This window comes from Chroicocephalus ridibundus, chromosome 6 (genome assembly GCF_963924245.1).
Source record: "Chroicocephalus ridibundus chromosome 6, bChrRid1.1, whole genome shotgun sequence".
In the NCBI taxonomy this organism is placed as follows: domain Eukaryota; kingdom Metazoa; phylum Chordata; class Aves; order Charadriiformes; family Laridae; genus Chroicocephalus; species Chroicocephalus ridibundus.
Genome location: NC_086289.1, coordinates 1,058,172 through 1,073,901, shown reverse-complemented (window position 1 = coordinate 1,073,901; position 15,730 = coordinate 1,058,172). Strand labels below are relative to the sequence as shown.

The window sequence follows — 15,730 nt, the reverse complement described above, 5'->3', positions numbered from 1 at the left end:
ATATGTGAAGATACCACTATAGCCCAGAGGGACAAGACAGTAGCGAGTCATAAATAAACTGTGCAGAGTTATTAAATTCAAATGAAAAACCTCAATAAAAAAGTCAAATGTTTGGACAGATTGGTCGGCATTTTCTTCAGCTCCCACAGCTCCATAACAGCTCACAACCACCCTTACTCGGACCTTTCCTCAATAGCACTTGTCTGATTTCAGATCTGAACTTCTTGGTTACTTGCTCTACTCACCATCCAACGTCACTGTTACCTGCCCGGCTGTTCTCCTGGAACATGCACGCAAATGTCTGGGTTTTACTAGTTTTATGTACTAGTGCCCTTCATCTTGAACGCACACCATGCGGGAAACTTCAAACGGTTTCACACAGGAGCTCAGGAGTGCCTCAAATCTAGGCTCAAAAGCACTTCGGACTGTGCAACATTCACCTGTAAGTCTAACAAGCTTTGGGGGAAGACCTTCAGAGCTCAATCTTGGCTAAATATGTTAAATAAACAGGAAAATGAGTAGTAAAAATCTTAAGGAGAAAACCTAATTTGACAAACACCAGCTGTTACTCCCTCTACACGGAGCTATGTATTCAAAAATTAAGCAATCATTAGCTTATTATGTCATTTAGCAAATGTTTTCGGTTCATGTGGAAATCCTTCAGGCACTAAGAGCCAACTGCAGCTCTGCAAAAAAAACCCAAACACTATTTGCTCAGACTGCTCGCCCCAGGCGTCCCGGGGGTTTGCAGGAGCTTCTTCCCTGCCCGCCTCCCTGCGAGGGGCTGGGCCAGCGGCCAAGGGAATGGTGGCCATCGGGGCACCGGGGGTGACGCAGGGCATATTCCCCACACGGCTCCGTAGCCCAGGCACCTCATCCAGGCTTCTCCATCCCGCTCTGGCTCCAGACACAGAAAAAGTTCTGATTTTCAGTTCCGCTCTCAGCTGGCTTTGGGTAGGAGCGGGCCAGTGGTTTTTTGGAAATGGCCCTGCTTTGGTTGCAGCTAATTGGGGCTCCTGAGGCTATCCATTATACTAACTGCTGGCAGCTTCGCTCCCGACTCTTTATAAACAATTATTTGCCAACAAAATAAGCTCTACATTAACAAAACAGAAGTCAAATATTTTCAGTAAGCACCACAAAAGAACCTTCTATTATTTCTACTGCATTTCTCAATTCCAAGAGAATTCATTTAAAACACCTGCATGTGCACTAATTAACAGGCACACGGGCAAAAAACCCGCAAATGTTACAGTTTTGATGATTCAGCCATGGACAGACGAATAACCAATTATTCTGCCACAGTCACAATGGAAAGTAAAATAAGAAAAGAATCAGTGTCCAACTAATCCAACTGTTTAATACAAATTTATTGTTTGTTCACAGGCCGTTGGGTTAGGTTAAACATCTGGCCTCCGAGAGCCTGCACTCATTCCTGATTCCGGCTGTTGGCAGTTGGGAAAAATCCACAAAACATCTTCTGTAAATCTTATGAAAACTAATGTTGTCTAGAAAAATGACTTTTCTACTGGTTTCCTACAGGGTACAGGAGCAGAAAGGTTGTTTGCTTCTCATTTGATTCTTTTATTTTGGAGAAGAAGATGCAATTTCCCCAAAGAGCCCAGGAAAGCAGCAAAATAACGTACGCCTTAGTTGCTGGGATAGCTGAAGTCTTCCACCAGCACAGATGAGTAACATTCCTGAAGCAGGGCTTCCTTATTAAAGTTTCATCAATTCCCTTATTAAAGTTTCATCAGTTAGTTGAAAGAGAAGTTTTGGTGATTTCCCCGCCTTTGATGAAGTTCTCTCTCCCTCTCTCTTGCTAAATAATTCCATGAAGAAAGGACTACCCCTATAACTGCTAATACTTGAGAGGAGAGCATGGGTAGAGTATCCAGGGCTCATCAAACCCACCCTCCCGCTTTGCGGTCAACTGAACAATCATCCCCACAATTTATCCACCTCTAACATAGCATATGGTTTGACAAAGCAACTGGAAGCTGGCCCAGGCCTTGAGGAGCACCAGGGACTCTCATCTGCACGCAGCATAGCTGGAGAGAACTTCTTCTCAGAAACAAAACAGATTTTGCTGTATTTCCAAAAACTTCTTGAAATGGCTTTTTAGAATCATTATTAATCACCCCACATTTACACGGAATCACAGAACGGTTTGGGTGGGAAGGGACCTTAAAGGCCACCCAGTGGCACCCCCTGCCCTGGGCAGGGACACCTCCCACCAGCCCAGGTTGCTCCAAGCCCCGTCCAACCTGGCCTTGAACCCCTCCAGGGATGGGGCAGCCACAGCTGCTCTGGGCAACCTGGGCCAGGGGCTCACCCCCCTCACAGCAAACAATTTCTTCCTAATATCTCACCTAAATCTCCCCTCTTCCAGTGTAAAACCCTTCCCCCTCGTCCCATGGCTCCCCTCCCTGATCCAGAGTCCCTCCCCAGCTTTCCTGGAGCCCCTTTAGGGACTGGAAGGGGCTGGAAGGTCTCCCCGGAGCCTTCTCTTCTCCAGGCTGAACCCCCCCAGCTCTCTCAGCCTGTCCTCCCAGCTCCAGCCCTTGAATCATCACTGCAGGCTCCTCTTGGCCCCACTCCAACAGGTCCACGAATTTCAAGAGTCAAATGCCTTGAAAATAGTAGTAAAATATTATCATCAATATACCCTTGAGGAGAAAAACTGCAGTTTTTTTTTCCCTAGTGGTATGGTTTCCCCAAATCTGTTTTTGCCAAGTCCCGCTACATCCTGGGTAGAAAGGTAGTACTTGTCTGCGGAGATACCAAACCCCATTCCAACGTCCTTCCCCAGCCTGCCAGCTCTTCCCAAGCAAACAGACGGGGGGAAACATCTGAGATGGGCAGCACGTTTCTCCGCAGCCAGAGCACACCAAAACTGCCTTTTGGCTACTGACATTCCCCAACACATTAGCGACTCAAACCATGAGTTTTTCCTCAAGTAAGAAACGCCCAAAAGAACAGAAATTACTTAACAAGACAGAAGTAAAGACCACTAACACTTGCGAGACATGAAGACCCACTTCTGCCCAAAAAGGGCAATTCAAGACCTTCCCTTGCAGATAAAAAAAAGTTATCGGTATTGTGAGGACTTACTGCACAGACAATGTAATGAATTTTAAATTGCACTTGATACTCGGTTATTATAGCTTTTCAGTCTTTGTCTTCAGTTTTGCCTACAGAAGAACATCTTTACCAAAGGGTTATGAATATCTTTCCCAAAAGACCCACATTAAAAAAATAGGACAGGAAAAAATTTCAAGCAGGTTATAGACCTTTTGAACCTTTCATCTCTCTTGGAGAAAAAGGAATTAATACACATGAGCGTAATGTTCCCTCTAACTTTTTTTAACGATCCGATGCGTCGCTGGGTTTTGCTTATCCTTTCAGCCCGTGAGTGACTGCAGGTGCCCCACGGCCCTGTGAGAGCTCCTGCGGTAGCAGGTCCTCCTTCGGGCGAGGACCGAAGGACCCCAGCGCAGACGCTGACCTGGCCGTCTCTTCTTTCTCGCCTGGAACAGCCCAAAGACACAGTTATAACACAAACAGATTTCCGCTGCCACGGGCTGGTCTGTCTGTCCCGGTGAGCACACTCCACGCCTACGGAACCACACAGCGCCCGATTTCTATCCGAGCTGTTCCCCATGCACACCTGGGGTGGCTCAGCGTGGGAAAAGGACACCAGAACTCAACGTTACCATGAAAAAAAGAAAAAAAAAAAAAAAATCACACCAAGTATTGAACGGCTTCCTAAGGGATCTGAAATGTTTTCCATGTATATTTAAAATAAAATATATATATATATATATTTTGAAGGCTTTTGATTTAAACATGTATGCTATGGCAGTCATATAAAATTAAACACCAATTCAATTAAATAGAAGTTAAATACTTTGACTCCAGAGTTAATAAGAGTTAGTAATGGTGAGGTCCCAAACCTCCCCCATAGAAGGATGGATATACCACTCACTCCTTTTCAAAGCCATATGCAAGCTCCTTATCTTTATTCCTAAACCAACAGGTCCCTAACACCCCGACTGCCCGTACCCCTGGGGTTTGGGGTTTCCCCACCACCCGCCCCAGCGCTGGGGGGACGCGCGCGGCTGCACAGCCCCTCCGCCACCCGGTTCACTGCATCCGTGCACTGCACAGTCCCAGCTATTATTTAAAGATAAAAAGTTCAAAGTCCGTCATTTGTGATTACAAAGCCATTTCAGAAGCATTCACCAAATCTCCGCTACGCAGCCCAAATGAGCTCCAGGCTGAGGGATAACTGGGGTCCAGCCCGATGCTGGGGACTCGCCTGAAGCCGAGACGTTTTGACACGGGGTGCACGCTCGTCACACAACGAATTCCCTCCTCAGCCGTCGCTGCCAGGCGGGTGGCGAGGAGGGAGCGACAACAAAGAGCCGAGGTGGCAGCTCCACCGCATCCCCTGCACCACCCGCTCGGGAAACGGAGGACGCCGTCCCGGCACCGCGGCTGGTTCAGCTCTACGGCAACAGCCATCACAAAATAGTTAACGCTGCTTCCAAAGACATATGAAAAACAGCTCCAAAAGAAAGGGAAAAAAATTGAAATGTGAATTATTATTTATTAGCCCTTATTCCCTTTCCTTTCATCTGTAGGGTCTGTAAACTAAAGTCTTTTAGATGACAGCTCTTTATTAGACTGTTACCAGAATTAAAACTGACACCTGTGCTTTGATGGAGAGCAAAAAAAAAAAAAAAAAAAAAAAAGGCAGGTAGTTGAAAGAGGCTAAATATAGCCAGCTACAGCCCAGCACGGGCCAGGGTCCCTCCAGAGCAGGACAAAAACATCACTTTCTTCCCCAGCAAAGCACATCCTTGAAAAACGTGCTTGAGCTTTGACGGGTGCTGCTCGGCTAATCCCCTCCCATCATTTCTCACACAGCCCGGACTTCGCTGAACGGCAACTCATAAACGGCCCCAGCCCCACCTGGAATTTCACTCCGGTTCCTGCCCCCCCATTGCAATGTCCCCCCCATTGCCATTCCCATCCTCTGTAGCCCAAAGGGAGGGGCAAAAAGCCCGTTGTCTTTTCCAATTGTAAACTCCAGCTGTTCACGGGTCTGCTGTGAGAGCATCGCTAACAGCGCTCTCTTTTGCTGATACGCAATAAATAACAACACCCGGCTCCTCGCAAACCGCAGCGGCCGCTGCAACTCACTGAAAGATCCGGATTTCTTTATAACGAGGTCTTGGGGCCGGGGAGGACAATATTACGAAAGGGTCAGAGCTACAGGCCTTTCCCACAAACACACCACTTGTAGTTTTATTTCTATAACTTAAGTGGGGAAGAAACAAACTTAATTGGGCCAAAGGTTGCACTTGATTTGGGTAGATAACAGGAAAAGCACCAAAAAAGCACAAACTTAATAAGCAAAACAAAAACTTGGTAAAGGCTATGACTAAAGTCAAGCATTCCCCGAGACTTCATAAAATGCTCGTCTCCGCAGTGCCCGAGGGCTCCGCAAATACAGAGGGTTTTCATGGCATTTCAGGAATATCCAGGTTCCTGCAGTGCTATTCTATTTTTCAAGGAGGAGCCTGAGCACAGGAACATTAAATATAAGAGAATCCAATTTGAAAGGCCCCAAACCTGGCTACGCGTACACACGCACGTGCTTCAGGGATAAAGCTTCTGCGTGGGAAATGCAGAAGGTCGGAGGTTCTGTGTCATGTACTTCAAAACTGCCGAAAACCACAAGCGAATGGAACCCAAATTTAACACGGAGCAACCACATTTCTTCGCAGGTTTGTAATGCCTGAAATTTAAACTGAAATCACCTAGAAAATTGCACCTGTACATATATGTCTATACGCATAGAAATCCTAATACTGACACTTGCTAGGAAAAATACCGGCTCAGTTCCGTAAAGGTTAGTGGGATTAAAAGAAAGGAAAGGAAAATAAGAAGGATCAACATTTTAATCTACACATAGGCTTGGTAATGCCAAAGCAATTTGGTGAAAGAACATACATGAACTCTTCATTCTGGGATTTCTGATCTCAACACCAACGGACGAAAGAGCAAGAAGATTGCTTTGGAGCAAAGAGACGCTGCGGAAATGGAGAGGCAGCGATGGAACAGAAAGTATTTTCTACTGAAAAATTATTAGACCAAAAAAATAAAAATAAAATATCTGATTTAAGAAGACTTTTTCTTAAAGGAAAACACCACAAAGTCTTCGTTCCAGGTTAGATTGCTCCTGTTACAAATGCAAAAAAAATATTCTGAGCATTTTGTTAACGATGCAAACCCTGAGGGGGCTTTCACCCCCTCAGGGCCTCCCCCCCGCACCCCGAGCCCTGCAGGAGACGCGGGACAACGCAGAGGGTTTGCCACGCGCGTCCTGCTGCTCACACCCGGTACCGAGGCCACTCAAGATCGGTAAGAAAATGCAGTTTATGTTGAAATGTGTAAAAAAAAAAAAAGTTTTCCCTTTGAGGACTGTCAAACACTTCAAAATGAAAGGAGATGTTCAAATGCTGGATTGTACTTTGAGTAGAAGTGCAGAAGGCAGCATCCAGGTTCCATGTACCCAACACCCTGCCCGAAGCTCCTGTACCATAAACACTCTGTTTGCCAGGTCATGCACGTCCCCAAATTGCTGCTGAGCAACTGCCCACGACTTCTACCCCTAGAAGCTCCTGAGGGCATTCAATTCAATAAGCCTTTGGCAACATTAACAGAAGGGACCTTCATTTCTCTGCGCCTGCAGCACAGGACGGGACCAGGACCTGGTCCAGGTGTGGATGGAAGCCCTCGCTGCGGGCTGGCGTCTCCCTGCAGAATTCCCGGGTCTGTACCCAGACCATCTGCTCACAGCGCGATACCCCGGAAGGAGCTGCAGGGCGCCATGGTCTGCGGTAAGGAGCCCACCAACGCCATCCCACCACTGGTTCTACTGGAGCCCCAACACCCCGTTGATTTGGCGGAGCCGTACCGCATCGTGCTGGGCTCTCCTGCCGAGCCAGCCGGCTTTCCGCCCCTGCAGCTGCCCGAGCCCACGGGACTGTGCTCACAACTACAGGAGACACTGGATCACTAACCTTGTGTTTCACCATCACCCTCCAGCAAGAAGGTGGTTACGAGTCAAGAGCCACCATCTCACCATAACGAAACCACCGCATTCCTGATGGCCTCTGTCGGGACGCTCCCCTGGTTGCTCAGCCCAGCCGCGGGCTCTGCTCAGCGCTCGCCACCGGCGGCTCGTCAAGCTTTCCTGGGGAGCTTCCCTTCCTGAAGGGACACCACCACCCTTCCATCTGCATCTCCTGCTCCCTCCCTCACAGGAGGGCGGATGAAAGGCTGCTTCCAAGGTTTCCTGGGCAAACCTTCTCGAACACACCAATAAGAACACCTGCTTTACAAGGAACCACTGCTGGCGATGCCCTCGAGAGCCAGCAATGCCAAGTGGTAAGAATGTACCTTCAAACATTTAAAAAAGTGTCACTAATAGTAAAAACACTGAACAGGACATACCAGAGGGCTACAGCTTTCCTCTAACGGGTGCCACCAAGGGTCCTCCTGGTGGTCCCTCACCCCACGTCCAGTGGCCACCGGCTGCCCGGGGATGCGCAGAACACAGAGGTGCCATAGGGGCACCCCGGCTCGGGACCAAACCATCCCGGCTGCACCCCCACGGCACAGAGCCCAACGCAGGGGACCAAAATATCAGCCCTTTCTCTGCAACAACATCCAGCTGCTGCTTTACTCCCAAAAAAATGCACTCTCCAGTAGACATAAAACAAGCTATCATTCCTAGGTGGGAAAATAAAATGTCACTATTCGCTTTAGATACACAAAATGGTAAGTACATAAATTCATGTTTTGCAATATGCGCAAGAATAATAGCTGCTTCCTTTTCTTACAGAAAATAACACCTTCTAGTAGCTGGAGCTCGCAGCTGCTAAATTATGTGCATTACCATTCACCAAACTCCAGTGCCTCATTCCTTTATCTTTGTAACATTGCTGATACATTGAGAAAACAATTATATCATTACTGATAACTGTGGCAGACAAACCTGCCCTAAGACAGGCTTGCAAAATGAACGCAGCCACATAGCCTGCAAAAAGCTTATTAACTTCGCAGTTTAAACCACTTAACTAAGCAATTTGCTCTCAGTATTTTTATTACTCCTCATAGTAAGTGTAAAGATCACATACGAAATACTTCAAGTGCTACCGTAATGCTGCGGGGCACCGACACGGCCGTCCTGCAGCAATGCCATCCCCGCGCGCGCTGCCCTGCGCCTCTCTGGAGCTCACCCACGGCCAGGGATGGACGAGCATTGATGGCATCAACCAGAATTAGGATTGCAAGAGGGATGGGAAGACTCAGAGAGGTGGTTGGGAGTCTTCATGCTCCCCCCTGCACCGCTCCCAACCGGAGGGATGCTCCGGGGGTGGCAGCCAATGCGGAGAACAGTGCTGGAGGAGGAGCTGGGGCCACCTGAAGGGCTCCTGGGCAAACAGGCTGCAGCGTCCGCATATTGTCCAGGGGGAAGAAAACCTTCTCTGCGCTACTGACAGAGCACAGTGGGGCCCTCACCACAAGACAGACCCCGAGGGGCCGGAGCGTGTCCAGAGAAGGGCAACGGAGCTGGTGAGGGGTCTGGAGCACAAGTCTGGTGAGGAGCGGCTGAGGGAGCTGGGGGTGTTCAGCCTGGAGAAAAGGGGGCTGAGGGGAGACCTTCTCGCTCTCTACAGCTCCCTGAAAGGAGGGGGCAGCCAGGGGGGGTCGGGCTCTTCTCCCAAGGAACAGGCCATGGGACAAGGGGAAACGGCCTCCAGTTGTGCCAGGGGAGGTTTAGGATGGATATTGGGAACAATTTCTTCATGGAAAGGGTTGTCAAGCGTTGGAAGAGGCTGCCCAGGGCAGTGGTGGAGTCGCCATCCCTGGAGGGATTTAACAGCCGGGCAGACGTGGGGCTGAGGGACGTGGGTCAGTGGTGGGTTTGTCAGAGTTGGGTTGATGGTTGGACTTGGTGATCTGGAAGGTCCCTTCCAACCTGGGCAATTCTATGATTTTGTGACATGCCGTCAGGCTGGGGATGCCCCTGCTCTGCCAGGCGCGCTTCCCTGACCACTGCTTTATGTCTGAAGTATCGCATGTGATAAAATATGTTTGCTTAAAAATATTGAAATATTTTAAACATACATAAACAGACAGCAGGCCCTCACTCTCCCATGCAGAATATCTCCCTCGCCATCACGCCTGTCCTTACAAATGGGCTTGGAACGGTGCCTCCTGGCCAGGAGCACAGCTGGACCAGGAGCACCACATCCATGGGACGGGTCCGCCAGGGCCATCCCCGCTGCCGAGCAGGACCCCAGTTGAGCATCGGGGGATTCTGGCAGGAGGGGAAGGCAGCTGCCTGCACCGGCTGCTAAAACAGCTAAATACGGAACCCATTTGGGCGGTTCGACATGTTTCAATACAGAACAATATTCACTGCTAATTAATCAGGCTGGCAAACGAACCCAAACAGCGAGGATCTCTTCCAGCACACGCTCACTGAATCTCTGCGTTTCTGGCAAAATACAAGGAAACTTCCTGCGTCTGCACAGCTGCAAAAGTAGAAATAACTTTATAGTCATTATTTACAGGTAAGAGGGCTCTGCTGCCAACCGGACAGACATCACCTTCGATCTAAGGCAGGAAGAAAGACTGACAGCAAGCCATTAAGAATATCCTAATTCTGAACTAAAGAATATATGTTAGGGGTTTAAACATCAGTAGCATTTTACTTCTTAACCTTTTCTATGAGACAACTGCTACTTCAAATTACTACTGTAGCAGCAAAACAGAGAGATTCAGCTTTACTGCAACGTATCTGCCCTTTTCCAAATATAAAGCTTAGCCCGTCTGTCACCAGCTCTGACATACCTGAGTTACGCAGATTAATGGAATTTATTTCACAAATATCATTGTGCAGAACTGAGCCGTAAGGAGATGATGGATCAATTGCTTTTCTCTGCTGATGGCTGTGTACAGAGACCTCTCCAAACTCTTAAAATTAGCAGCCAATGGGAGAATTATACATGAACTGTGTCGGCAACTTCTTGTTTGAAAATAAGCCACGTACGGTGGGAGAGGCTGGCCCCTTCGCTCCAGAAGTCAACAGCCAGTTACAGAGTAATCTATTTACAATCTTCACTAATTACCCATGGTCTTTTCTTTCTTTAAAAGTAATTTAGAGGATGAAATGCACTTTGCCATCAAGGTTCAGATCAAGCAAGAGATTTTCAGCTGAATGGAATGAAACCCTCACTTTAGAAAATGGCTTATGCATCTTTGGGAAGATGCATTAAATTAAAAAAAAAAAAAAAAAAGAAGAAGAAAAAGTAAATACTTAATTATTTATGTCCTACTGACCTGGTATCAGCTGAGGTGCCAGCACCACAGTGGGAAGAGGCCTGGAGGCAGCAGCCGGCCTGGCGATAGCCATCGCCACTTGATTGGTCATTAGCAGAGGTTTCTCGTTGCCCTGGAAGAGCCTCGATTCCTCAGGATGTATCCACGCCGAATCCAGAGCAAATGCATTATTCAAGTATATCTGTCCAACATAAGTAAATAAAAGCACGTTAAGGTTTAAGATACAAAACTCAGAAATAAAAGTGAGAATAAAGTAGCTTTAACTCAGTATTACAATACAGGTAGTACCTCAAGTTGGGGACAAACTTGCAAAAATAGATTGATTCCTGCTCCATCAGTGCCGCAGGCTGGGTTTAGCTGACTGTTCAAAAATTAACCAGCTTTTAACACGACTAATGGGTCAATGCAGCATCACAAAAAGAAAAGAACAGCTGAAAGTAACTGTGTCCCAGCCACGGCTACCCTGGAGCGAGCCACCCGCAGCTCAGGGACCGCAGCCGCCTCCCGAGCTGGAGAGATGGGGATGCGGGAGGGAAATGGGATAAAGTCATCAAGCCATGATTTAATTGTTCAGGTAGGTAAATATAAGGATGTAGGTAACTGTGGGCAGGCCGAGGGTGAGGGACCGCGAGTGACACCCTGGCGCCGGGGAGGTGGCAGCGCTCACTGCTTCCCTTCTGGGGAAAAACGGTGGAAGCGCCAAGAAGAAAGGGAGGATGGAAAACTCTCATACCAAGACGAAAGGGAGGACGAAAAAATCCCATAATCACATCCCATAGTAAAATTAAAATATTCTATTCAATGTAGTGAAGATTAACATTAGAAATATTTTAGTCTTTTTAAAAATTCAGAAAAGGGAAGAGCTGCAACTGCTAAGCAGCCCCCCCATTAACTGTCCCTTACAACATTCCTCCTCCGTAGGGTTTTGCCTGAACTTCCGCACGCCTTCACCATTCATAAAACCCATAACGTTTTTCAGCTTATACACTTTAGCCTTAAAAATACTTTAGCATAGCAAGATCAGACTTACTTTGCAGCTCGGTAGCCTTTTATCGATCCAGTTTTTCCCAGCGTGAGGCGGAACCGTAGATGTGTATACAGGTGGAAAAACAGGAACAAATTCCACGCTTGAAGAAGGTGAAAATCCTATGACTGGAGAATGAGCTCCAAATATCCACTTGGGGGGGGGGGGGGGGAACAAAACCAAACCAAAAAAAAAAAAAAAATAAAAAAAAAACAAAAACCAAGAGGCCAAGTTAACAAAAGGATTTTACCCTGAGTAAAGTGATGCTTTTCATCATTTCCCAATTACATAAAAGATGAGTACAGAAAATTTCAAACCCGTCTCTTCAGTCCAACACCCATTTGTGTTTCTTCAGGTGTTACACATGGCACTGACATTACAAACTGCTTTAGAAAGCCACAAATCAGTAGCCCGGCAGCAAAACCACAGCACTGGGCTAATGGCTGCTAGGTGCCAGGAAAGCTTGGTTTTCCTCTGCTCAAACAGAATCGCACATGCAAAATAAAAACATCATAGAAAGTGGTTTTAAAATTCACCTCGAGGCAAACAAGAACCAAAGGAAACGTCGGAAGCATATTTTCTCTGGACTTAAATTCGTTTGGCAAGTGGGTTCCCACAGTAAAACCACCTCTGCAGTTTATTTAAGTGGTCTCACACTGGGGAATAATTGATGTTACTGTTTCATTAGACCCAGCACTACCTATTTTCTCCCTCCCACTCACTCTGCTCCCAAACCACAAGAGACGCTCGTGCTCGAAAAGGCTGGAAATTTTCACATGAAATCGAGTGGATACCACAGTGCTCAAATCTCCGTCTTATTTTTACTTCTTTCTCGTAAAAAATATGAAGACAAGGCAAAACTACAAGTGGAGCTTCCGACATCTCCACTGTAACAGGACAAAGTTGTAACTAGATGATCTTTAAGGTCCCTTCCAATTTAAACCGTTCTGTGATTCGATGATTCAAGCAGCCTTACGACAGCAATTAATAATTGAAATGTTCAGCAGGCAAAGCAGTGACGAGACAGATTGGTTCGACTGACATGACTCAAAACTTTAGCCTTTATGAATATTGGAAAAAAAACCAAAAACCAAACAAACAAACAAAAAAAGAACCCAAAAAACAACCACCAAACCCAAAACACTTGACGCTACATACGACTGCTGTTCTTCCTTTCTGGTCCCTGTCTGCAGAACGCGCACCCCGCAGCCGCCGCGCACCGCCTCACGGAGACGAGCCCGGCCGGAGAGACCGGCAGCCCCAACCCAGCCCCTCTGCAGCCCCCTTCCCAGCCCCTCTCCCCCGGGAATCCCTCTTCCAGCCCCTCCATCCCGCTGGAAGCTCCGCAGGGCGGCGGGCAGCGCAGCCGAGCCCGCAGCATCCCCCGCCGCCCCGCTCCGTCCCGCCGCTCCCCCGGAGGCTCCGTCCCCGGGGCTGCCGATGATGCTCCGGACGGGGGCGACGGGAAACTTCTGTCCCCCCCCGCCACCCAACAACCCTCCCCTTAATCCCCCACCACGGTGCGGTCCGAGCCGCCCTCACCTGCCCGTGGCGGAGCGCGGCGGCGTGCGGGTCGCCGGTGGCGAGCAGCGGCAGGAGCGGCTCGCCGGGGAGGCGCCAGCCCGGGGCGGCCCGCAGCAGGGCGGCGGCAGGGGGGGGGGGCGCCGGCAGTAGCAGCGGCGGCGGCGGGGGGGGACCCCCGGCGGCACCGACCCTGAGGAGCCCCGGCAGGACCCAGGCCCAGGCGGGCGGCGGGGGCTCGGCGGCGGGGGGCGGCCAGAGCAGGGGCGGCGGCCGCTGGGCTGCGGGAGCCGGCAGCATCCTACATGGCACGGGGGGGGGTGGGGGGGAAGGCGGCGGAGCCCCGCGGTCCGCGCCGCCGCCGAGTGAAACTCCAGTCGGCGGCGGGGCCCCGCCGGTAAAGCTCCGCCCGGCGTGGGGGGAGCGGGGCGGGGGCTGCGCTGGGGCCGCCCCGGGGGGGGCGGGGGGCAGCCGGGCTGGGCAGCCGCCGGGGCCGCCCGCCCCCCCCCCCCCGCCCCGCAGCCGGAGCAGCGCTGGGCTTGCCGCGCTCTTCATTTAGCGGGGAAAAGGGTTTTCGGCAGCGTATCGCGTTATGGTTTTTCAGCAGCGCCGGGCGTCGCAGGGGTCCCGCTGCCCGGGTGGGGGGGACATTGCCACTGCCCCCGGGTGACTTACGGTTCCCACGGCGGGGGGAGGGGGGAAGTGGGGGGAGGCGCCGGGGTGTCCAGGAGGTGGGGGGCGATGCCAGGGCTGGGCACGGCCCCGCTGCCACCCCCCACCGGCCCCGGGGCGCGGAGCGCTGGTCCCGTCAGCGTCAGGCCCGAACGTCCGTGTCCCGCCCTGCGCGGCACCGGCTTCATTTCTGTGTCAGTAAGGTCTCCGCTAATGCTCGGGAAAACTGCACTTTTAGAAGACTCCGGTGTCAGAATTTGTGAAAATATTTCCTTTACAGCCGTCTCTGGGGTGCGGGTTTCAAGGTCTCGGTGTTTCGAGCTCGCCAGGTGCGAGGACGAGGAGGAGCCAGACCCCGGCGCTTGCCCCAAGCTCCCAACAGGGTCGTTTCATCCCGTGAACAGCACATTCGATATCAATTCGAAAGTTTGCTGCGTAGTGCAGTCTCTCGCGCTCTCTCCCTTGCTGGCTGCCATCCCGAGCACTCCTCGCCCGGTGCCGAAGCCGCAGCGCTCGCAGGGTCCCACCTTGGCTGTCCCCGCAGGGAGGGCACGGCTTCTGCTGATGGAATGGACTGGGTATAGTCCTCGTGTATTTTATATTGGTATTGGGATCAATATTGGTCCTTTAGTGTTATTAATGTTAATTATTTAGTCTTATTCTATTAAATCTGTTTATAGTCCAACCCTCAGGTTTCCTTGTTTTTCCTGATTCCCCTTCCCCATGGGGAGGGGTCATCGAGTGAGAGAATAATTGTCTAAACAACAATAAATTGTGGTGTGTTCTTCAAACCATAGCAATCCCCTGCACACCCCCTCGAATGAGGGCCTTCTCCTGTCTTCAGTCGAAGTAACATGAATGACCCGTACCCAGAAGGAGACGAGCCCGTTACCATTGCTGCTGCCGGGGAAGGGTGTTTTGGGAAGCGGGTGCCCAGCGCGGTGCTGGGACCTCTGTGGGTGACGCTGCGGAGAAGGTGGGAAGAGTCCCGCTGCCCCGGACCCCGCCACCAGCCCTACCACACACCCGCTGCTCCTGCCGGGCCATGGAAGAAGCCGGTTTTAGCTCCTAATTAAGAATTAAGCCTTTGACACTTGGTCACAGGTGACCTCTAGCAGTTAGGAGTGAGTCATCGCGCTCTCTGTAATGAGGGGAGGGCGGTAGATGTGGTCTACCTTGACTTCAGCAAGGCGTTTGACACGGTCTCCCACAGCATCCTCATAGGGAAGCTTAGGAAGTGTGGGTTAGATGAATGGACAGTGGGGTGGATAGAAAACTGGTTGAAAGATAGAGCTCAGAGGGTTGTGATTAGGGGCACAGAGTCTAGTTGGAGACCAGTGACGAGTGGTGTTCCCCAGGGGTCAGTACTGGGTCCAGTCCTGTTCAACATATTCATCAATGACCTGGATGAGGGGACACAGTGCACCCTCAGCAAGTTTGCTGATGACACCAAGCTGGGTGGGGTGGCTGACACACCGGAAGGCTGTGCCGCCATACAGAGAGACCTGGACAGGTTGGAGATCTGGGCAGAGAGAAACCTTATGAAGTTCAACAAGGGCAAGTGTAGGGTGCTGCACCTGGGGAGGAACAACCCCATGCACCAGTACAGGTTGGGTGCTGACCTGCTGGAGAGCAGCTCTGTGGAAAGAGACCTGGGAGTCCTGGTGGACAACAGGATGACCATGAGTCAGCAATGTGCCCTTGTGGCCAAGAAGGCCAATGGCATCCTGGGGTGCATCAAGAGGAGCGTGGCCAGCAGGTCAAGGGAGGTCATCCTCCCCCTCTACTCTGCCTTGGTGAGGCCGCACCTGGAGTACTGTGTCCAGTTCTGGGCTCCCTGGTTCAAGAGGGACAGGGAACTGCTGGAAAGGGTGCAGCGGAGGGCTACGAGGATGATTAGGGGACTGGAACACCTCTCTTATGAGGAAAGGCTGAGGGATTTGGGTCTCTTCAGTCTGGAAAAAAGACGTCTGAGGGGTGACCTTATCAACGCTTATAAATACTTAAAGGGTGGGTGTCAGGACGATGGGGCGAGGCTCTTTTCAGTGGTGCCCGGGGACAGGACAAGAGGCAATGGGCACAAACTGG

At 50.4% G+C, this 15,730-nt stretch overlaps 1 protein-coding gene across 1 annotated transcript in view; it reads right to left on the bottom strand.

Annotated features, from left to right (window-relative positions):
- TCERG1L (transcription elongation regulator 1 like) overlaps nt 1-13,270 on the bottom strand; it is a 91,333-nt gene extending 78,063 nt beyond the window's left edge. The window contains exons 1-3 of the mRNA XM_063338524.1: nt 12,992-13,270; nt 11,456-11,602; nt 10,426-10,606 (exon numbers count right to left, since the gene is read on the bottom strand). Coding sequence (XP_063194594.1) covers nt 10,426-10,606; nt 11,456-11,602; nt 12,992-13,270 — 607 coding nt within the window. The remainder of the gene's footprint in view (nt 1-10,425; nt 10,607-11,455; nt 11,603-12,991) is intronic.
- Nucleotides 13,271-15,730: the final 2,460 nt, after the last annotated feature.